Here is a 25,322-nt window from a genome sequence, read left to right as displayed (position 1 = left end):
GTAAGTCAATTAACAACTATTCAATTCAATTAATATTTAACTAACTCTAATATACTCCCCCAAGGACTGGTAGTACAAATCATGAGCTTCTAAGATTAGAATTTACAAAGCTGGAATGAAATAAATACATTATCTGTTCGAAATGTACAAAAACAGATTTTTATAAATCTAAGGTTACCTTGAACAAGAGGCAGCTACAACCGGAACACAGGTACATCATGAAATCCATCTCCCGTCAGTCTCAACAACATCAACATCCAATATCTGCACACAAGGTACAAAAGTATAGTATGAGTACAACCGACCCCATGTACTCAATAAGTAACAAACCTAACCTAGGGTTGAAAGTAGTGACGGACTGGAACAAAGGTCGGGTGCAACACCAATAGTCAACAACAGTCTATAACAATGTAAAGCAAGGAATAAAAGAAGTAACTCAAAGATAATATGCTCAGCTTAATCATGATTTTAGAAAATAGTTCTGCCTTTCAAGTATATCACTGAAAACCCAAATCGTTTACCGAAGTTGCCAAAAATATGAGTAAGTTTGAAAATAGTAATTTTTCCAAAAATTCTTTCAACAATAAATAAGATGTTTCATTTTCTTTCCAGATAGCCAGTGTAAAATGCATCACTATGCCCATACGTCAATATGTGTGAGAAGTCATGAATGACGTGATACCGTACAATATGAGGAAAATACATCTCTATGCATGTATGTCATGTGTGCATGTCAATGCAACGTATCTCAGGGATGAACTCATGTACTCACACTCTCAGAGTACTCAATCTCATTGTCTCAAGGCTATGTTTTCGTGGCGAAAATGAACGAAAAGCGAGATGAGCGTGCTATTTTCAAATCGATTGATAGATAGCCTGATCTGTTCTGATAGATCGAAAGAGATAGAGAGTCACACTTTTCACTCATCATGCTCAATCACTCAGTACTGTATATGGCCAATTCGGCCCAGGGAAGATCCATCCCGGAATATACACATCAACTGACCATCAGTCACTCAGTACTGAGTAGGGCCAATCTAACTCGTGGGGAAGATCCATCCCCAGGTATAAATGATTCGGACAAGATCCATGTCAAGGGAAGATCCATCCCTCAATATAATTCAATTGCGATCACTGGGGGTGTGTGCAGACTCCGGGGGGCTCCTTCAGTCCAAGCGCTAAAATCCGCACGGACAACTCGCATGCTATGGTATCAATATCTCAAAATCAGGCCCTCGGCCTCACTCAGTCATCAACTTCTCCAGTCTCTCAGGCTTACAATGACATGAACTAGCTCACAATGATGATATGATGTATCAATAAATAACAACAGAGACTGAGATATGATATGTAATGAATGAATATAACTGAGTATGACATTGCAATGTAAGCAAATAACTCAACAACAGTAATGACCTTAGTGGGTCCCAAAACAATAAGTATGTAGCTTAGACATGGTTTCTAATATGGATCACAGCTCGATAACTCTAGTACGTAGAGATTTCATGATTACAGATAAGTTCAGGTAACCACACAGTACCACAGAAATAACGGAGTCACAGTTCACACGGTGCATGCCCACACACCCGTCACCTAGCATGTGCGTTACCTCAACACCAAACACATAACACATATAATCAGGGTTCATACCCTCAGCTCCAAGATTAGAAAAGTTACTTACCTCGAACAAGCCAAATCCAATACCGAGCAAGCTAAACAATGCTCCAGAATTTCTATTCTGCGCATATCAACTTCTGAACGCTTCCTATCTCCTCAATTCAAGCCAAACGATCTGTATCTATTCAAACAACGTGCAAATAAATCACAATTTACTCCAATGCTTACAAATTAACAATTTATAAAAACTTCCAACTATGCTCGAAATATTGATAGTGGGACCCATGTCTCGGAATCTGATGAAACTCAAAAAATCCTATAACCCATTCGATTACGAGTTCAACTATACTAATTTCACTCAAATCCGACTCCGAATCGATGTTCAAATCTTGGAAATTCATTTTTATGAAATTGTAGCAAATTCCTTCAATTTCTCTTGAAAATCAGTAATCTAACGCCAAAAATGAAGATTAATTCATGAAATATAATCACAAGGGAGTCAAGAACACTTACCCCAAGTTGTGTAGAAAAATTCCTCTCCAAAGTCGCCCAAACCGAGCTCCAAAATTCGAAAATGGATAAAAATGTTGAACCCTCGAACATAAGGCATTCTGCCCAGCGTTTCCGCATTTGCGGTCGCATTGTCACATCCACGACCACTGCTTCTGCGGTATAAATTTTGCTTATGAGAGAACAGGTTGGCCATCAATGATCGCTTTTGCGATGCCTAGGCCGTATATGCGGTCGCGCTTTTGCGCAACATGCTACGTGTCATGACCCTATTTCACCTATAGGTCATGATGGCGCCCAACACTACAGTTAGGCAAGCCAACTAATAAGTCATACGTACATTGGTTAAACTTTTATTCCAAGAAAATAATAAAATACCAACTTCTACCAATGTGTGTGTGCCAAGACCCGGTGTCACAAGTGCATGAGCATCTAGTAGATTATACAAAACTCCAAATACTTTCTGAAATAAAATAGACAGAATATAAATATAAGAAGAGACACTGGTAGCTGCAGAACGGCTCAGAAAGGCAGCTCACCACTATGCCTCAGGATGACGTGGGTATGTGATGATAGGTCCTCCACTAGCACCTGTCTCAGATCCTGCACAAAAAGTGCAGCAAGTGTAGTATGAGTACGTAAACAACGTGTACCTAGTAAGTATCAAGCCTAATCTCGAAGTGGTAGAGACGAGATGGCCGACATTGACACTCACTATGGGTCAATAATAATAACTGAAATATAACTAGAATATTTAAATCAACATGATTTACAGAATTTACAATAATTTGTTTAATCAGCAGAGATAATCAAATTCCTTTAAATGTAACAATTCTCAATATATTAATTAAATTCCTTCAATTCAGAAAAATTTCAATTTATCAATTTAAATCTCATTTACAGGAGTAACAATTAATTCCATAAACAAGCAAGAATAATAATTCATTAAATTCCAAGGATTTTCTAATTTATTAATTAGTTTCTCAAGCTGAAATAAATTATTAAAGTATCGTGTAATTATTATTATTAATCACGATTTCTGCCGAGGATGTACGGCCCGATCCAGAGTATCGTGTACACTGCCGAGGGACGTGCGACGCGATCCATAGATGCTTCTATCCTGCCGAGGCGTTTGTCCCGCTCCACAAGAAAGGAGGACATTTTCTTATGTGCCTCCGGAAGGATAGTATGTTTATTATATGATAAATTTGGGAGGAGAACAATTTCTTTTGACAATTAATTGATTTAAATAGAAATCAAGCCTATGAGAATTTCATCCTTTAATATCTTTATCAAATAATTCACAATATATTCATATATATATATATATATATATATATATATATATATCAATTAATATTAATTAATCAAAGAATACAATTTACACAAGTAATACATGCTTTGAGTCCTAAACTACCCGGACTTTAGCATTAATAGTAGCTACGCACGGATTCTCGTCACCTCGTGCGTACGTAGCCCCCACAATTAGCAACAATTATTTAATCTTAATCACCTATGAGGTAATTTCCCCCTCACAAGATTAAACAAGAGACTTACCTCGTCTTGCTCCAATTTAATCCACTATAAGGCCTTTTCCACAATTATCCAACTCTGTATGGCTCGAATCTAGCCAAAATAATTCGATACAATCACTAAATATTATAGGAATCAATTCTATAAGAAAATACTACATTTTAAAGAAAAGATCCGAAATTATTTAAAAATTCGTCCGCGAGGCCCACATCTCGGAATCAGGCGAACATTATGAAATCCGACAATCCATTCAATTATGAATCCAACCATACCATTTTCACGCAAATCCGACTCCGAATCGATACCGAAATCTCAAAATTTAGTTTCTATGAGATTTCTAAACTTTTCCAAATCTCAAATCTCAAAACACTAATTAAATTGTGAAAAACAATGATACACTTGTATATGTAGACCAAATCCGAGTTAGAATCACTTACCCCAATATTTTTCCCTTGAAAATCTGCCAAAAGTCGTCTCTACTCAAGCTCAAGTTCGTCAAAAATGGCAAATGGGACGAATGCCCTCTTTTTATAAAACTGCTCAGCAGCCTTCGGAACTGGTCCTCGAACTGGGCCTCGATCGCGGTATCGAACATGTGCCTTGGATCAGGGCATCGAGGTTGTGCTTTTGATCATCGCATCGAGCTTGGGTCTCGATCCTAGCCCTCGAGCCATACCATCGATCATGCCCTCGAGCCTTGCCTTCGATCGCGACTTCGATCACAGGCTCGAGCCTGGACCTCGGTCATGGCCTCGATCAGGGTATCGAGGTTGGGACTTCGATCATAGCCTCAATCATGTCATCGAGCTTGAGCCTTCGATCGTGACCCTCGATCTTGGGTCTCGATCCTGGCCCTCGAGCTGGACCTTCGATCATGGCCCTCGAGTTGGACCTTCGATCATGGCTTTGATACTCTAGCTCGAGCTTGTACCTCGTCAACCCTGGGCTCGATATCTGGCTCGGTATCTGGGCTCGATCACAGCCCAGAATGTCCAATAGAAGAGGAAAAATTGCAGCACCTTTTTAACTCAAATTTTTGATCCGTTAATCATCCGAAACTCACCCGAGGCCCTCGGGACCTCAACCAAATATACCAACAAGTCCTAAAACATCATACGAACTTAGTCGAACCTCTAAATCACATCAAACAATGCTAAAACCATGAATCATACCCCAATTCAAGCTTAATGAAACTAAGAGTTTTCAACTTCTACATTTAATGTTGGAACCTATCAAATCAACTCCGATTGACCTTAAATTTTACACACAAGTCATAAATTACATAATGGAGCTATGAAAATTTTCGGAACTGGATTCCGACTCCGGTATCAATAAGTCAACTCATCGGTCAAACTTCCAAACTTTAAATTCCTATTTTAGCCATTTCAAGCCTAAATTCACTACGGACTTCCAAATAAAATTCCGATAATGCTCCTAAGTCCAAAATCACCATACGGAGCTGTTGGAATCATCAGAATTCTATTCCGGGGTCGTTTTCTAAAAATGTTGACCGAAGTCAAACTTAGCACTTTAAGGCCAACTTGAGGAATCAAATGTTCCGGTTTCACCTCAAACACTTCCAAATCCCGAACCAACCATCCCCGTAAGTCATAAATCATTACAAGCACCTACGAAAAGTTTTATTTTAGGGAACGAGGTTCTAAAAGTTAAAATGACCGATTGGGTCATTACATTCTCCACCTCTTAAACAAACGTTTGTCCTCGCGGGTTTAGAATTATACCTGAAGTGCTGAATAAGTATGGATATCTGCACCGCGTGTTTCCTTCGGCCTCCCAAGTTGCTTCCTCGACTGGTTGGCCCCTCCAATGGACTTTTACTGCAGAAATCCTCTTGGACCTCAACTGGCGAACCTGTTTATCAACAAGGACAATTGGTTCCTCTTCATAACCCAGGCTATTATCTAGCTGAACTGTGCTGTAGTCTAACACATGTGATAGGTCGGCATGATACTTCCGGAGCATAGATAAGTGAAAAATCGGATGAAATCCCGATAGGCTGGGAGACAATGCAAGCTTATAAGCAACCTCCCCAACTCGTTTCAACACCTCAAATGGGCCTATAAACCTTGGGCTCAACTTACCTTTCTTCCCGAATATCAAAATTCCCTTCATCGGCGAAACCTTCAAGAGAACTTTTTCACCTACCATAAATGATATATCACGCGCTTTCTGATATGCGTAACTCTTTTGTCTGGACTGTGCTGTACGAAGTCGCTCCTGAATCAACTTTACCTTTTCCAAGGCATCCCTTACCAAATCAGTACCATATAACTTAGCCTCACCTGGCTCAAACCATCCGATAGGTGAACGACATCGCCAACCATATAAAGCCTCAAATGGAGCCATCTCGATGCTGGATTGGTAACTGTTATTATAAGCAAACTCGGCCAAAGGCAGGAAATGATCCCACTGACCTCCAAAGTCAATCACACATGCCCTGAGCATATCCTCCAAAATCTGAATTGTGCTCTCTGACTGTCCATCGGTCTGCGAATGAAAAACTGTGCTGAGCTCTACACGGGTCCCCAACTCACTCTGTACTGCTCTCCAGAAATGTGAAGTAAACTGAGAACCTCTATCTGATATGATGGAAATTGGCACACCGTGCAACCGAACTATCTTCTGAATATAAATCTAGGCCAACCTCTCTGAAGTATACGTAGTCACAACAGGAATAAAATGTGCCGACTTAGTCAACCTGTCAACAATCACCCAAACTGCATCAAACTTCCTCAAGGTCCGCGGCAACCCAACTACAAAATCCATAGTAATTCGTTTCCATTTCCACTTTGGTATGGTCATCTGCTGAAGTAGCCCACCTGGCCTCTGGTGCTCATATTTAACTTGCTGGCAATTTAGACACCGAGTTACATACTCAACTATGTCCTTTTTCATTCGTCGCCACCAATAATGCTGCCTCAAGTCACGATACATCTTTGTAGCACCTGGATGAATAGAATATCAAGAACTATGTTCCTCCTCCAGGATTGTTTTCCTCAGTTCATCCACATTAGGAACACACAGACGATCCTGGAGTCGTAGAACACCATCTGCACCAATAGTGACTTCCTTGGCACCACCTTGTAGTACCGTTTCACGAAGAACCACCAGGTGTGGGTCATCATACTGGCGAGCTTTGATCTGTTCATATAGTGAACACCGGGCCACAACACATGCAAGAACTTGGCTGGGATCTGAAATATCCAGCCTCACAAGTCTGTTAGCCAAGGACTGAATATTTGAGGCTAATGGCCTTTCCTTTGCTGAAATGAAAGCCAAACTACCCATACTCTCCGCCTCTCTGCTCAAGGCATCTGCAACCACATTTTCTTTGCCCGGATGATACAAGAAAGTAATATCATAATCTTTTAGTAACTCCAGCCATCTGCGCTGTCTCAAATTTAGGTCTTTGCTTTGAACAAATGCTGCAAACTGCGATGATCAGTGTAAACTTCACAAGACACCCTATAAAGATAATGCCTCCAAATCTTAAGAGCGTGAACAATCACAGCTAACTCCAAATCATGTACCGGATAATTCTTTTTGTGGTGCTTCAGCTGACGTGAAGCATATACAATAACTTGCCTTTCCTGCATCAATACACAACCCAAGCCAGCGCGCGAAGCGTCGCAATACACTGTATACATCCCCAAACCCGAAGGCAACACTAACACTGGTGTTGTAGTCAATGATGTCTTGAGCTTCTGAAAGCTCACTTCACAATCATCGGACCATCGGAATGGGGCACCCTTCTGGGTTAATTTGGTCAAAGGTGCTGCAATAGATGAAAAACCTTCCACAAACCGACGATAATAACCTGCCAAACCCAGAAAACTCCTGATCTCAGTCGCCGAAGTGGGACGATGCCAATTCTGAACTGCCTAAATCTTTTTGGGATCAACTTTAATACCTTCGCCCGATATAATATGTCCCAAAAAAACTACAGACTCAAGCCAAAACTCACATTTAGAGAACTTAGCATATAATGTTTGTTCTCGCAATGTTTGAAGCACTAATCTCATATGCTGCTCATGTTCCTCCTTAATGCGTGAATAGATTAATATGTCATCAATGAAGACAATGACAAACAAATCAATATATGGCATGAATACCCTATTCATCATATCCATAAACGCTGTCGGGGCATTAGTTAAACCAAAAGATATTACCAGAAACTCATAATGACCATATCTAGTACAGAAAGCAGTCTTCGGAACATCCGAATCCCGAATCTTCAACTGATGGTACCCCGACCTCAAGTCGATCTTAGAGAATACCCTAGCACCCTGCAACTGGTCAAATAGATCATCAATACGCGGCAACGGGTACTTGTTCTTAATAGTGACTTTGTTCAATTGGCGATAATCAATACACATCTGCATTGTTCCATCCTTCTTTTTCACAAATAATACTGGTGCACCCCAAGGAGATACACTCGGTCTGACGAACCCTTTGGCTAGTAACTCTTCAAGATGTTCTTTTAATTCTTTCAATTCTTTCGTAGCCATGCAATATGGTGGGATAGATATAGGTTGGGTATCTGAAGCCAAGTCAATACAGAAATCAATATCACGATCAGGTGGCATACCTGGAAGATCTGACGAGAATACATCGGGGAAATCCTGAACTACAGGTGCTGAATCAATAGCCAGAGTCTCTGCAGTAGTATCCCGAACATAGGCTAGATAAGCCAAACAACCCTTCTCAACCATGTGTTGAGCTTTTATAAAAGAAATAACTCGATTAAATGAACTAATAGGCAAACCTTTCCACTCCAGCTTAGGCAATGCTGGAATAGCCAAGGTAAGAGTCTTGGCATGACAATCTAGAATAGCATGATATGGAGATAACCAGTCCATACCCAGAATAATTTCAAAATCGGTCATCTCAAGCAATAAGAGATCTGCTCTAGTTTCATAACCACAGAATGTAATAATACAGGACCGGTAGATCCGGTTCATGACAACAGAATCGCCCACAAGAGTGGACACATATGCAGGAGTACTCAAGGACTCACGAGAAACACCTAGGAATGGAGCAAATAGAGATGACACATATGAATACATAGATCTTGGATCAAATAATACTGAGGCATCTTTGCCATAAACAGAAATAATACATGTAATCACAGCATCTGAGGCCTCTACATCTGGTCTAGTCGGAAAAGCATAGAACCGAGCTGGAGCGATAACTGTCTGGCCTCCGCCTGGCTGACCTCCACCTCTAGGACGACCCCTACCCACCTGTCCTCCACCTCTGGGTGGTCGGACTACTGGTGGAGCAACTGGTCCGGTAAGCATAGGCTGCTGACCCTGCTGTACTGGTCTACCTCGAAGCCTGGGACAAAACCTCCGCATGTGACTGGGATCCCCGCACTCGTAACAACTCTTCGGTACGATGGGCTGTTGACTAAGTGTCTGGCCCTGGGGACCTGAATACCCACTGGGAGGACCCTGAATAGCTGGTGGGCGGTAAGAACTCTCTGGGATAGCACTGATATAAGGTCGCACTGGAGCACCTCGAGGAGGTGGTGGTGTTGGATACAGGGGTCTGCTGGACTGTCCCCTCACGAACTGACCTCTGCCCCCGGACGGAACACCTCTGAACTCTCCAGAGTACCTGAATCGCTTATCTCTCATAATCTGATCTCGGCTCCACTGACGTACACCCTCAATCCTCCAGGCTATCTCCACAACTCGCTCATAAGAAGTACCCATCTCAACCTCTCGAGCCATAGTGGCCTGAATACCAGTATGTAAACCGGCTACAAACCTTCGCACTCTCTCCACCTCAGTAGGGAGTATCATTAGTGCATGGCGAGATAATTCAGAAAACCTCGCCTCATAATCGGTCACTGACATCTGACCCTGCTGGAGCTGCTCAAACTGAAACCGCAACTCTTCCCTCTGGGAGGGTGGAATATACTTGTCCAAGAAGATACGGGTGAACCTGTCCCAAGTCATGGGAGGAGAATCTGCTGGTCTGCCAAGAGCATAAGACTGCCACCATCTACGGGCTCTACCCTCTAGCTGAAAAGTAGCGAAATCAACCCCATGGGATTCCAATATCCTCATATTGTACAGTCTATCCTTGCAACGATCAATGAAATCCTGTGGATCCTCATGTCGCTCACCCCCGAAGACAGGAGGATGTAGTCTAGTCCATTTGTCCAATAGTTTCTGAGGATCGGCGGCTACAGCTGGCCTGGGCTCAGGTGTAGCTGCTGCCACTGGCTGGACTCCACCCACGGGTAGTGCACCTTGGGTCTGATATACAGCAGTTGCTTGCCCATGAGCCTGCGCGGTAGGGGTCTGTGCTCCCCCGCCCTCCTGAGTTGTGGCTGGGTCTGCCCAAAATAAACCGGCCTGTGTCATATTATCCATGAATTGCAGCATACGACCCATGACATCCTAAAATCCCGGTGCAGATGAGAAGTCCACCGGAGCTGGCTCTGCCACATGCACCTCACCCTGCTCCTCAATAATGGGATTTTCTGCTGGATTCACTGGCAGCATAACCGGAATAGTCCTGGGACATCCTCGCCCTCTACCATGGGCTGGAGCCCTCCCTCGGCCTCTGCCTCGGCCTCTAGCAACTGGGGGAGTAGCTCTTCCCTGGTCTGGAATCTCATTGGAGCGTGTTCTCACCATCTGTGAGAAAATAAGAGAAGGATATTTAGTACTACATCAATTGCACGATAGAATATGAAGAAAGGTAGTTTCCTAACACCATATAGTCTCTCGAAGATAAGTACAGACGTCTCCGTACTGATCCGCAAGACTCTATTAGGTCTGCTCATAACTTGTGAGACCTACGTGAACCTAGTGCTCTGATACCATGTTGTCATGACCCAATTTCACCTATAGGTCGTGATGGCGCCCAACACTACAGTTAGGCAAGCCAACTAATAAGTCATACGTACATTGGTTAAACTTTTATTCCAGGAAAATAATAAAATACCAGCTTCTACCAATGTGTGCGTGCCAAGACCCGGTGTCACAAGTGCATGAGCATCTAGTAGATTATACAAAACTCCAAATACTGTCTGAAATGAAATAGACAGAATATAAATATAAGAAGAGACACTGGTAGTTGCAGAACGGCTCAGAAAAGCAGCTCACCACTATGCCTCGGGATGACGTGGGTATGTGATGATAGGTCCTCTACTAGCACCTGTCTCAGATCCTGCACAAAAAGTACAGCAAGTGTAGTATGAGTACGTAAACAACGTGTACCCAGTAAGTATCAAGCCTAATCTCGAAGTGGTAGAGACGAGATGGCCGACTTTGACACTCACTATGGGTCAATAATAATAACTGAAATATAACTAAAATATTTAAATCAGCATGATTTACAGAATTTACAATAATTTGTTTAATCAGTAGAGATAATCAAATTTCTTTAAATGTAACAATTCTCAATATATTAATTAAATTCCTTCAATTCAGAAAAATTTAAATTGATATCTCATTTACAGGAGTAACAATTAATTCCATAAACAAGCAAGAATAATAATTCATTAAATTCCAAGGATTTTTCAATTTATTAATTAGCTTCTCAAGCTGAAATAAATTATTAAAGTATCATGTAATTATTATTACTAAGCACGATTTATTCTGAGGACGTACAACCCGATCCAGAGTGTCGTGTACACTGCCGAGGGACGTGCGGCGCGATCCATAGATGCATCTATCCTGCCGAGGCATTCGGCCTGCTCCACAAGAAAGGAGGACATTTTCTTATGTGCCTCCGGAAGGACAGTATGTTTATTATATGATAAATTTGGGAGGAGAACAATTTCTTTTGATAATTAATTGATTTAAATAGAAATCAAGCCTATGAGAATTTCATCCTTTAATATCTTTATCAAACAATTCACAATATATATAAATCAAGCCTATGAGATTTCCATCCTTTAATATCTTTATCAAACAATTCACAATATATTCATATATATCAATTAATATTAATTAATCAAAGAATATAATTTACACAAGTAATACATGCTTTGAGTCCTAAACTACCCGGACTTTAGCATTAATAGTAGCTACGCACGGACTCTCGTCACCTCGTGCGTACGTAGCCCCCACAATTAGCAACAATTATTTAATCTTAATCACCTATGAGGTAATTTCCCTCTCACAAGATTAGACAAGAGACTTATCTCGTCCTGCTCCAATTTAATCCATTATAAGGCCTTTTCCACGATTATCCAACTCCGTCTGGCTCGAATCTAGCCAAAATAATTCGATACAATCAATAAATATTATAGGAATCAATTCTATAAGAAAATACTACATTTTAAAGAAAAGATCCGAAATTATTTAAAAATTCATTCGCGGGGCCCACATCTCGGAATCAGGCGAACGTTATGAAATTCGACAATCCATTCAATTATGAATCCAACCATACCAGTTTCACGCAAATCCGACTCCGAATCGATACCGAAATCTCAAAATTTCGTTTCTATGAGATTTCTAAACTTTTCCAAATCTCAAATCTCAAAACACAAATTAAATTGTGAAAAACAATGATACACTTGTATATGTAGACCAAATCCGAGTTAGAATCATTTACCCCAATGTTTTTCCCTTGATCTGCCAAAAGTCGTGTCTACTCAAGCTTAAGTTCGTCAAAAATGGCAAATGGGACGAATGCCCTCTTTTTATAAAACTTCTCAGCAGCCTTCGGAACTGGTCCTCGAACTGGGCCTCGATCGCGGTATCGAACATGTGCCTTCGATCAAGGAATCGAGGTTGTGCTTTTGATCAGGGCATCGAGCTTGGGTCTCGATCCTAGCCCTCGAGCCATACGTTCGATCATGCCCTCGAGCCTTGCCTTCGATCGCGACTTCGATCACAGGCTTGAGCCTGGACCTCGGTCATGGCCTCGATCAGGGTATCGAGGTTGGGACTTCAATCATAGCCTCAATCATGTCATCGAGCTTGAGCCTTCGATCGTGACCCTCGATCTTGGGTCTCGATCCTGGCCCTCGAGCTGGACCTTCGATCATGGCCCTCGAGTTAGACCTTCGATCATGGCTTCGATACTCTAGCTCGAGCCTGTACCTCGTCAACCCTGGGCTCGATATCTGGCTCGGTATCTGGGCTCGATCAAAGCCCAGAATGTCCAACAGAAGAGGAAAAATTGCAGCAGCTTTTTAACTCAAATTTTTGATCCGTTAACCATCCGAAACTCACCCGAGGCCCTCGGGACCTTAACCAAATATACCAACAAGTCCTAAAACATCATACGAACTTAATCGTACCTCTAAATCACATCAAACAACGCTAAAACCATGAATCATACCCCAATTCAAGCTTAATGAAACTAAGAGTTTTCAACTTCTACATTCAATGTTGGAACCTATCAAATCAACTCCGATTGACCTCAAATTTTACACACAAGTCATAAATTACATAATGGAGCTATGAAAATTTTCGGAACTAGATTCCGACACCGGTATCAAAAAGTCAACTCATCGGTCAAACTTCCAAACTTTAAATACCTATTTTAGCCATTTCAAGCCTAAATTCACTACGGACTTCCAAATAAAATTTCGATCACGCTACTAAGTCCAAAATCACCATACGGAGCTGTTGGAATCATCAAAATTTTATTCCGGGATCATTTTCTAAAAATGTTGATCGAAGTCAAACTTAGAACTTTAAGGCCAACTTAAGGAACCAAATGTTCCAGTTTCACCTCAAACACTTCGAAATCCCGAACCAACCATCCCCGCAAGTCATAAATCATTACAAGCACCTACGAAAAGTTTTATTTTAGGGAACGGGGTTCTAAAAGTTAAAATGACCGGTTGGATCATTACACTACGCACCTACGAAGTGCATCACTCCTGCGTTTTCCAGTGACCACACCTGCGATTGCACAGGTGCGCAATTGTGCCCGCTTCTGCGATGAACACCTTAACTCCCCATTTCACTTCTGCGCTCCACTTCTCACTTCTGCGAGCTCGTACCTGTGAGCCCATTTCCGCAAGTGTGATTGCATCAATAGGAAATAGCAAGTTTCAATTGTTCTAAGTCCACATTTGATCCTTTAACGATTCGAAACTCACCAGAGGCACCCAGGACCTCAATCAAATACACCAACAAGTCCTAAAATATCATATGGACTTAGTCGAACCTCTAAATCACATCAAACAACGCTAAAACCACAAATCATATCCTAATTCAAGCTTAATGAAATTAAAAAATTTCAACTTCTACATTTGATGTCGGAACCTATCAAATCAAGTTTCGATTGACCTCAATTTTTGCACACAAGTCATAAATGACATAACTGACGTATTCCAACTTCCAGAATCGGATTCTGATCCCGATATCAAAAAGTCAACTCCCCGGTCAAACTTTCATTTACATTTTTATTTTTAGCCAATTCAAGCCTAATTTAACTACCGACTTCCAAATAATTTTTCGGACACGCTCCTAAGTCCAAAAGCATCATAGGGAGCTATTGAAATCATCAAAACTCTATTCCAGGGTCGTTTAAACATAGTCAACATCCGGTTAACTATTTCAACTTATGCTTTCATTTTGGAGACTAAGTGTCTCAATTCATTTCAAAACCTCACCAGACCCGAACCAATTACCCCGGCAAGTCATACAATAACTTTAAAGTATAGATGAGCAGTGAACGGGGGAACGGGGCGGTAATACTCAAAACGACCGGCCGAATCGTTACATTCTCCCCCACTTAAATATACGTTCGTCCTCGAACGTGCCGAGAGTTGTTTCCAAGCCATCAAATCTCTATTCCATTTTACCACGCACGTACCCGATCGGTTAGGAACCTTTCTCTTGCTTCCTTCTAGGAGGAAATCACAATACACAACATGTTCCCCACACCATTTGAAAATATTTGGCTCAAACCATAGTAGAAACCATCAAGAATACTTTGAAATCCATTTGTACATAATCAAGCTATCAGAACTGAATCTCTCTAACTCGACTAAGCCACGCATGTCACCACATCATAATTACCCAAAGGAATCGAGCATACCATTACCATGTTGGTCTAGCCTACTACCAGTTGTCCTATTTTCTTCGAGTTTCTTCTGAATAACCCTCAAGTTGACACTTCTCCTTGTTAGAATACTATGATCCTTACCCAAAGCTCGTTACAAGACATCCTAACATAAAACCATACCGCCCTAAGGCCCATAAGCCACTGTATTCTTCTTAAGCGCCCCCGTAAGTACCACAACTAAAACGCCCACTCTAGGAATACCTTATGTAAATTTAAAATTGTTCTTTTGTGTTTCTTATACTAGGTATAGAATCCATATTCATACAGAATTACCGCAATCCCAGACACCATCACATGCAAACCTCAGATTTTATCCATACACCTGTCTGGAGAATTTCTCAATTATTATAAATAAATCTCGAACCCATTAGAACTTTCTCGAGAGTCACCTACTTTTCTCAAACCCAAATTGCACCGCCCGAACGGGCTGAAAGACACATGTCCCATTAGCACAACAACACTCAAAGAAGTAACCCTGCTCTAACACCACCGATCGAATTCATACTCCATGCGTACTACATCCTTCTCAAACATCAACTCACTCATCCCTATGATTTTTCATATACTCAAAAGTGCAATATAACCCGTATCTAGGGAATTTCCTTACTCGGGTCATCCTCGATCTCAGCCTTTACAAGTCATAACTAACCCATAAGTATGTCTCAAACCAAAACTAATATTTAGCACATAACCATGAAATCAAATCGTCAATAGCAGGCTCCCCCTTTTGGCTCAAAGCCATAGATTAAAATATTCGATAACTCACAATACCCATACTTGATTACTGCCATAATACCGCAGTCAGTTCAACGAAAATTCTTCTCAAGCTCATACAACGCCAACCATAAAAATACCTCAATCATCCGCAAAGCTCGCATTCATTCTCTTGACACTCAAGTCAACTTTATCAACCAGATTAAAATTCAAATCTCAACGCATACGCCCTGCTAGCAGTAAAGAAACTCTCCACTCACATTTTAAGGAACACACCTACGTAGATTACTCTGCAGGGAATAACCCACCTGCTTAGCCTCAAATTGGCATCTTGCTATACCATTTCGCAGCCACAATTACTATGGAATAACTTAATCTTTTTGAGTCCAAACACATTAACAAGACATGAGAATTTTATTTATTCCACAATTAAATAACATGAAAGATCCTTCAACACACAAATTGAGACAGACACCAAGCACCCAATGGCCTTTTTTTTTTACATCTCGAGAAAATCTTCCCTTTCACGTTCAAACCATCTGAACACATTTCACAGTCACATCATAATCATTATTTAGCGATTCAACCGCTCACCAAGCCACAAATTTCACTCATAAGGACACTACTGAAGCTACCGAGCCCAAGCTGCGGTCGAAACCTGGCCTCAAGTCCTCCAGACTGGCCCATTACCAAAACACAGAATACACATCTCAAACCTCATTTATGGAATCACAAGCCGGCAATGCACATCTGATACCGAGTGTCGCACCCCTTTTTCTCGCAAAATCGGGTTTCGACATTGACAACTCTTTTAAAGGAAGAGTTATTCAAAAGAGAGAATCGCCACCTAACATATTAAGGTGCATTAGGGCACCTATTTGCAAATGACTCGGGTTTACAAGTTTGCATCACCAAAGATCGGGTAAGGACTCAAATTACCTCGAGGAGAAGGTGTTAGACACTCCTCGAGGTCCACAACGGTGAGTTCGGTAAGAGAAAAGAAATAGTTTGGACAAATAAAGAAATATTTTAACAGGAATGGGGGGGTCCTAAGATTTTTTAGTCTAAAGGATTACCCCGTGCAACATAAATAATATTTCATAACCTCTTCGTGTGATGCATGCCACTATGACAAAAGCAGTGATATTGGCCACCTATCACCTGAAAGAAGTGGCTATTTATGGTTTGAATTGCGGGAGGAGTCCCGTGAGGATGGTAGCCCTCCGGCAATATCGAACGAGTTTACGGAAGGTTTATGGATCTTTTCATGCTTGCTGAGACTAGGGAAGCCCGTGCCGCCGAGTTTGAGAACTTGAAGCAAGGTAGTATGAGTGTGTGGGATTATAATTTGAAAATTGCGGATTTTTCCAAGCATGCTATTTACATGTTGCTCAATAGGGAGGCTAGGGTGCGCCGGTTTGTGCAAGGCCTTAGCCCTTTGATTATCAACGAGGCCGCTATAACATCCTTGAACTCTGATATGAACTATGGGATTTTGGTGGACTTTTCACAAGCCACGGAGACCCAAAAACCTAAAAACATAATGGAGGAAGATGGTATATTTCGAAAATAATGAATCAAGAAGAAGACTAATATAATGGATAAATTTGATTGGATAGTATAACGGTATGAATAAATTTGGCTAAATAATATAATGGAGGTTAGATATGGATAATATTCGAAAGTAAAGGGATACAATTGGACATTTTCCCAAAGTTAGATCTGCAGCCTCCAAAATTCTAGATATCAATTTGAAAACCGTAGAATCCCAAAAAAGGAGAGGAAACCAACTTAATTGCGAGAAATATGTTTCGTAGAGTTTTAAGAAAAGGTCTGTTTGGTTTTGACAAAAGGGTATGTTGTTTAAAAAAAAATAGGCAGTATAGCAGTCGTGGAGCATCTAATATATATCTACAAAAAAAAAAAATTGACCTAGATACAAGATATAACCAAAAAGTATTAATTTTCGATTAAACTATTACTATATTTTATATACTGAATGGTTAAATTTAGTTAATGATAATATCTCTAGATATAAATCTTGAAAACACGGATAACGTATGACAAAGTCAATGGGAAATTGAAAATAACACACATTTAATATTCCAAAAGGTATGAACAATAATGGAGAAATAACTAGCAATAAATAACAATAAATGGTTTAAGTAAATAGGGGGAGTGATTCACCTAATAATGAATGAGTAGATGATTGTTCCTCCTGACAATAATGAATGACAGATAAATCCTGGGCTCGATATCTGGATCGATATCTGGCTCGGTATCTGGGCTCGATCAAAGCCCAGAATGTCCAACAGAAGAGGAAAAATTGCAGCAGCTTTTTAACTCAAATTTTTGATCCGTTAACCATCCGAAACTCACCCGAGGCCCTCAGGACCTCAACCAAATATACCAACAAGTTCTAAAACATCATACGAACTTAGTCGAACCTATAAATCACATCAAAGTACGCTAAAACTATGAATCATACCCCAATTCAATCTTAATGAAACTAAGAGTTTTCAACTTCTACATTCAATGTTGGAACCTATCAAATCAACTCCGATTGACCTCAAATTTTACACACAAGTCATAAATTACATAATGGAGCTATGAAAATTTTCGGAACTAGATTCCGACTCTGGTATCAAAAAGTCAACTCATCGGTCAACCTTCCAAACTTTAAATACCTATTTTAGCCATTTCAAGCCTAAATTCACTACGGACTTCCAAATAAAATTTCGATCACGCTCCTAAGTCCAAAATCACCATACGGAGCTGTTGGAATCATCAAAATGTTATTACGGGGTCATTTTCTAAAAATGTTGATCGAAGTCAAACTTAGCACTTTAAGGCCAACTTAATGAACCAAATATTCCGGTTTCACCTCAAACACTTCCAAATCCCGAATCAATCATCCCCGCAAGTCATAAATCATTACAAGCACCTACGAAAAGTTTTATTTTAGGGAACGGAATTCTAAAAGTTAAAATAACCGGTTGGATCATTACACTACGCACCTACGAAGTGCATCACTCCTGCGTTTTCCAGTGACCACACCTGCGATTGCACAGGTGCGCAATTGTTCCCGCTTCTGCGATGAACACCTTACCTCCCCATTTCACTTCTGCGCTCCACTTCTCACTTCTGCGAGCTCGTACCTGCGAGCCCATTTCCGCAAGTGTGATTGCATCAATAGGAAATAGCAAGTTCCAATTGTTCTAAGTCCACATTTGATCCGTTAACTATTCGAAACTCACCAGAGGCACCCGGGACCTCAATCAAATACACCAACAAGTCCTAAAATATCATATGGACTTAGTCGAACCTCTAAATCACATCAAACAACGCTAAAACCACAAATCATACCCTAATTCAAGCTTAATGAAATTAAAAAATTTTAACTTCTACATTTGATGTCGGAACCTATCAAATCAAGTTCCGATTGACCTCAATTTTTGCACACAAGTCATAAATGACATAACTGACGTATTCCAACTTCCAGAATCGGATTCTGATCCCGATATCAAAAAGTCAACTCCCTAGTCAAACTTTCACTTACATTTTTATTTTTAGCCAATTCAAGCCTAATTTAACTACGGACTTTTAAATAATTTTTCGGACACGCTCCTAAGTCCAAAATCATCATAGGGAGCTATTGAAATCATCAAAACTCTATTCCAGGGTCGTTTAAACATAGTCAACATCCGGTTAACTATTTCAACTTATGCTTTCATTTTGGAGACCAAGTGTCTCAATTCATTTCAAAACCTCACCGGACCCGAACCAATTACCCCGGCAAGTCATACAATAACTGTAAAGTATAGATGAGTAGTGAACGGGGGAACGGGGCTGTAATACTCAAAACGACCGGCCGGGTCGTTACATTCTCCCCCACTTAAATATACGTTCGTCCTCGAACGTGCCGAGAGTTGTTTCCAAGCCATCAAATCTCTATTCCATTTTACCACGCACGTACCCGATCGGTTAGGAACCTTTCTCTTGCTTCCTTCTAGGAGGAAATCACAATACACAACATGTTCCCCACACCATTTGAAAATATTTGGCTCAAACCATAGTAGAAACCATCAAGAATACTTTGAAATCCATTTGTACATAATCAAGCTATCAGAACTGAATCTCTCTAACTCGACTAAGCCACGCATGTCACCACATCATAATTACCCAAAGGAATCGAGCATACCATTACCATGTTGGTCTAGCCTACTACCAGTTGTCCTATTTTCTCCGAGTTTCTTCTGAATAACCCTCAAGTTGACACTTCTCCTTGTTAGAATACTATGATCCTTACCCAAAGCTCACTACAAGACATCCTAACATAAAACCATACCGCCCTAAGGCCCATAAGCCACTGTATTCTTATTAAGCGCCCCCGTAAGTACCACAACTAAAACGCCCACTCTGAGAATACCTTATGTAAATTTAAAATTGTTCTTTTGTGTTTCTTATACTAGGTATAGAATCCATATTCATACAGAATTACCGCAATCCCAGACACCATCACATGCAAACCTCAGATTTTATCCATACACCTGTCTGGAGAATTTCTCAATTATTATAAATAAATCTCGAACCCATTAGAACTTTCTCGAGAGTCACCTACTTTTCTCAAACCCAAATTGCACCGCCCGAACGGGCTGAAAGACACATGTCCCATTAGCACAACAACACTCAAAGAAGTAACCCTGCTCTAACACCACCGATCGAATTCATACTCCATGCGTACTACATCCTTCTCAAACATCAACTCACTCATCCCTATGATTTTTCATATACTCAAAAGTGCAATATAACCCGTATCTAGGGAATTTCCTTACTCGGGTCATCCTCGATCTCAGCCTTTACAAGTCATAACTAACCCATAAGTATGCCTCAAACCAAAACTAATATTTAACACATAACCATGAAATCAAATCGTCAATAGCAGGCTCCCCTTTTTGGCTCAAAGTCATAGATTAAAACATTCGATAACTCACAATACCCATACTCTATTACTGCCATAATACCGCAGTCAGTTCAACGAAAATTCTTCTCAAGCTCATACAACGCCAACCATAAAAATACCTCAATCATCCGCTAAGCTCGCATTCATTCTCTTGACACTCAAGTCAACTTTCTCAACCAGATTAAAATTCAAATCTCAACGCATACGCCCTGCTAGCAGAAAAGAAACTCTCCACTCACATTATAAGGAACACACCTACGTAGATTACTCTGCAGGGAATAATCCACCTGCTTAGCCTCAAATTGGCATCTTGCTATACCCTTTCGCAGCCACAATTACTATGGAATAACTTAATCTTTTTGAGTCCAAACACATTAACAAGACATGAGAATTTTATTTGTTCCACAATTAAATAACATAAAAGATCCTTCAACACACAAATTGAGACAGACACCAAGCACCCAATGGCCTTTTTTTTTTACATCTCGAGAAACTCTTCCCTTTCACGTTCAAACCATCTGAACACATTTCACAGTCACATCATAATCATTATTTAGCGATTCAACCGCTCACCGAGCCATAAATTTCACTCATATGGACACTACTGAAGCTACCGAGCCCAAGCTGCGGTCGAAACCTGGCCTCAAGTCCTCCAGACTGGCCCATTACCAAAACACAGAATACACATCTCAAACCTCGTTTAGGGAATTACAAGCCGGCAATGCACATCTGATACCGAGTGTCGTGCCCCTTTTTCTCGCGAAATCGGGTTTCGACATTGACAACTCTTTTACAGGAAGAGTTATTCAAAAGAGAGAATCGCCACCTAATAGATTAAGGTGCATTAGGGCACCAATTTACAAATGACTCGGGTTTACAAGTTTGCATCACCAAAGATCGGGTAAGGACTCAAATTACCTCGAGGAGAAGGTGTTAGGCACTCCTCGAGGTCCACAACGGTGAGTTCGTTAAGAGAAAAGAAATAGTTTGGACAAATAAAGAAATATTTTAACAGGAATGGGGGGGGATCCTAAGATTTTTTAGTCTAAAGGATTACCCCGTGCAACATAAATAATATTTCGTAACCTCTTCGTGTGATGCATGCCACTAAGACAAAAGCAGTGATATTGGCCTCCTATCACTTGAAAGAAGAGGCTATTTATGGTTTGAATTGCGGGAGGAGTCCCGTGAGGATGGTAGCCCTCCGGCAATATCGAACGAGTTTACGGAAGGTTTATGGATCTTTTCGTGCTTGCTGAGACTAGGGAAGCCCGTGCCGCCGAGTTTGAGAACTTGAAGCAAGGTAGTATGAGTGTGTGGGATTATAATTTGAAATTTGCGGATTTTTCCAAGCATGCTATTTACATGTTGCTCAATAAGGAGGCTAGGGTGCGCCGGTTTGTGCAAGGCCTTAGCCCTTTGATTATCAACGATGCCGCTACAACATCCTTGAACTCTGATATGAACTATGGGATTTTGGTGGACTTTTCACAAGCCACGGAGACCCAAAAACCTAAAAACATAATGGAGGAAGATGGTATATTTCGAAAATAATGAATCAAGAAGAAGAATAATATAATGGATAAATTTGATCGGATAGTATAACGGTATGGATAAATTTGGCTAAATAATATAATGGAGGTTAGATGTGGATAATATTCGAAAGTAAAGGGATACAATTGGACATTTTCCCAAAGTTAAATCTGCAGCCTCCAAAATTCTAGATATCAATTTGAAAACCGTAGAATCCCAAAAAAGGAGAGGAAACCAACTTAATTGCGAGAAATATATTTCGTAGAGTTTTAAGAAAAGATCTGTTTGGTTTTGACAAAAGGGTATGTTGCTTAAAAAAAAACAGGCCAGTATAGCATTCGTGGAGCATCTAATATATATCTACAAAAAAAAAAACAAATGACCTAGATACAAGATATAACCAAAAAGTATTAATTTTCGATTAAACTATTACTATATTTTATATACTGAATGGTTAAATTTAGTTAATGATAATATCTCTAGATATAGATCTTGAAAACACGGATAACGTATGACAAAGTCAATGGGAAATTGAAAATAACACACATTTAATATTCCAAAAGGTATGAACAATAATGGAGAAATAACTAGCAATAAATAACAATAAATGGTTTAAGTAAATAGGGGGAGTGATTCACCTAATAATGAATGAGTAGATGATTGTTCCTCCTGACAATAATGAATGACAGATAAATCCTAGAATGTTCGAACTATTTGTGGAAAACTATGGAATAATGTGAGTGAGAATATTTGATGAAAAGGTAAGTTTGTATCTTTGCTAGAGAGGAAATCTTCTTTTGAAAAGTGTTCTTATCAAGTGAATATCACATGTCACTCTCATTCACCCTTTTTTCTTTTATTTATATGGGAAATACCCTTAATAAACCCTAATTAAACATGTGCAGAGAATATCCAATGGAATATTCTCCTTAATATCCTATTATAATAAACTAGCCGTTACAGCTCCTTTGCGGTGCTCGACCTTGACCATCGTTCATACCATGACCGCGAGCCTCGCTATCTCCCGATCCGCCTCGGCTGGCCCTTTCCGTGATATTACTTTGCATTAAGTGCTGAGACAGATTTCGACCCATACAATATCTTTGTTCGAAAAATAAATTAAACAATCACAGAAGTGTTAAATTTACTAAATTTCACTTTGGAGCAGATTTAGGTTAGTAAAATTAAAAATATATACTCACTAACAACTGCACAAAATAAATAAAATAAACAATAAAAATGGAAAGCAAAGAATTCCTCGCTTATATCCTGTATCCACACCACATTGCTTTTTAATGATTTAAATAATTAAACACCAAAAGAAAAGAAAGGGGAAAAAGAGCCAGGGATTAGTTTTAAAAATCAAGAGAAGGGAGTTGGCTCACATCTGGTTCAATCCAAATGCAGTATCTTGGTTGGTCCAATTTGTGACAATTTGGACTTGAGAAAGCTCCCTTGACAGCTGAGTAATCGAAAGAGTAATATTTGCGACTGGCCAAACAATAGAACACCCCATTCTTGTCGTGAAACATTGGGAAATATATCGTGTTTTCTAACCCTTGTGCAACACAAGGTTTCAAGTAGGAAGCTCCAAAGCTTACAAAGAGAGTTTTATTATCCAAACTTGTTATTTGTTCCCTCTCCAAGATCCTTTTATTTATGTCGTATTTGTACCTCCAAACCTCTACTTTTCCTTCATTGTGAGTTAGAAATACAGCTAATATTCCTCCATTATCGACATCTTTTGCCGTGTAAACCTTTCGAACTGACCTTAGTTTTCGACGCGGCAAGGACTTCCCATAAAATTCCCAGGTGGGTGTCTCTTCAGCTGAGTTTTCCCTGATACTTAATATTCCTAAATTTCCTTTCTCTTCCAATACGTACACAATGTCGTTTTTTAAGAATACTGGATTATTGCATCCGGATAAGTCAAATATTCCTAGCTTATTTCCATCTCCATCTTCATTAACAAAGGCATGATACGTCCATCTACTATCTCCAACTTTGATGATGTATACCGGTGGTGGAGAGCCAAAATTTTCAAAACCAACGACAAAACAATCCGATGATGATGAGTCTGGGGGACACGAAAAAGTCCAAGCATGGAAAGAATTTTGCTTTCCTTCTAGTAGATCAGGGAGTTCAATTATGTCATTGCTTTTGTGATTGAAAAACAACATACCACGTTTGCCCTGACTCATGAGTGACCAATTACCTTTTGCGCTCCGAATTCGAGCACCCCTTAATTTTGGGACGATATCTGTCTTGTGAGTTATGGCATTGTATAATGGATGAAAGAATTCAACTATGCCTATTTCTTGATATAGGGTCATCATACAAGGTGTATTATTGCTATGAGAAAGTGCATGGGAATCATGTATGGGAGGGGGTATTGAGCGCCAACTTTTACAAACAGCACGAAAAACAAAATAATCGCCTGCAATGAGACGTGATGATATTGATATGAGTATGTCAGTCAGAATACAATCAGACCACAATCCATTATCATCAGCACACTCCATTCTCTTCAATAAATATAAATAAAGAAAACAAAATTCAAAAAAAGAAGAAGGAAGAATGTGTGGAAGAGCAGTCCGAGAAAGATTTGCTTAGACTTCTTAAGTACTGTGAATGTCACCCCAGTCCAACTAGAATTGTTAAAGGAATCATTTCCTTATTTAAACTACAATTGACAAAGGAATCCTTTTTTTATTTGACAATGAATCCTTTCTAATTAGTTAATATTAGAAAGGAAAAAATATTTACCCTTGCCCTACGTCCAAGTAGTAACTTCTTTCCTTGTATTTGAGCTATTCTAATTCCTTTTCCTTATTGTATTTGGAGTCCATTACTTATTCTATTTATATTAAGCTGATGAAACACACACCTTATTCTTATTAGTCTTTAGAACGAGGTTGCCCCAAAAAACATAACGACGTTGCAATGTAAGTTTTTTAGTGTTTTCCTTGGCTTCTTTTTACCTTCCTTTTGGTTCTTCTCTCCTTAGTTTTCTTATTATTTCAGTTTATTCTTAAATATTTTGCTTTAATTTCTAGATGTTTGTGCAGTAGTTTTCTTTAAATTTCCGGTAACTCTTTAGAGGTAGTTACAAGTTTCAAGTTTTGCAATTACTAATATCAGGAAGAGTAAAATCTAATGTAACCTTTTTTCTTTCTTTTAAACACTATATTAGCAGCTTCATGCTCGTAGTAGATCAGATTTTTGTTTTAAAATTTTTGTAGTATTTAAGTAAACTAATTCATCTAAAATTTTGAGTACAATAAACTAAAACCACTTCTATCGTGAAAGACAGAGAGTTCTAGAAATCTCTTTATACTAATAAAATAATAAATTTATACTGGATTTGTGTTTGCTCTTTTGT

General features: G+C 39.8%; 1 protein-coding gene across 1 annotated transcript; it reads right to left on the bottom strand.

The window, feature by feature from the left end:
- Positions 1-23,295: 23,295 nt before the first annotated feature.
- On the bottom strand, positions 23,296-24,462 carry LOC142166088 (uncharacterized). Its single transcript, XM_075224506.1, has one exon. The coding sequence runs from the start codon at positions 24,460-24,462 to the stop codon at positions 23,296-23,298; it is 1,167 nt and encodes a 388-aa protein (XP_075080607.1).
- Positions 24,463-25,322: the final 860 nt, after the last annotated feature.

Source organism: Nicotiana tabacum, chromosome 2, assembly GCF_000715075.1.
Source record: "Nicotiana tabacum cultivar K326 chromosome 2, ASM71507v2, whole genome shotgun sequence".
In the NCBI taxonomy this organism is placed as follows: domain Eukaryota; kingdom Viridiplantae; phylum Streptophyta; class Magnoliopsida; order Solanales; family Solanaceae; genus Nicotiana; species Nicotiana tabacum.
The sequence above is the reverse complement of the archived record's forward strand: the minus strand, read 5'-3'. Positions and strand labels throughout refer to the sequence as shown.

Coding starts and splice junctions, on each gene's coding strand:
- LOC142166088 (XM_075224506.1), bottom strand. CDS start 24,462: ATGGAGTGTGCTGATGATAATGGATTGTGGTCTGATTGTATTCTGACT.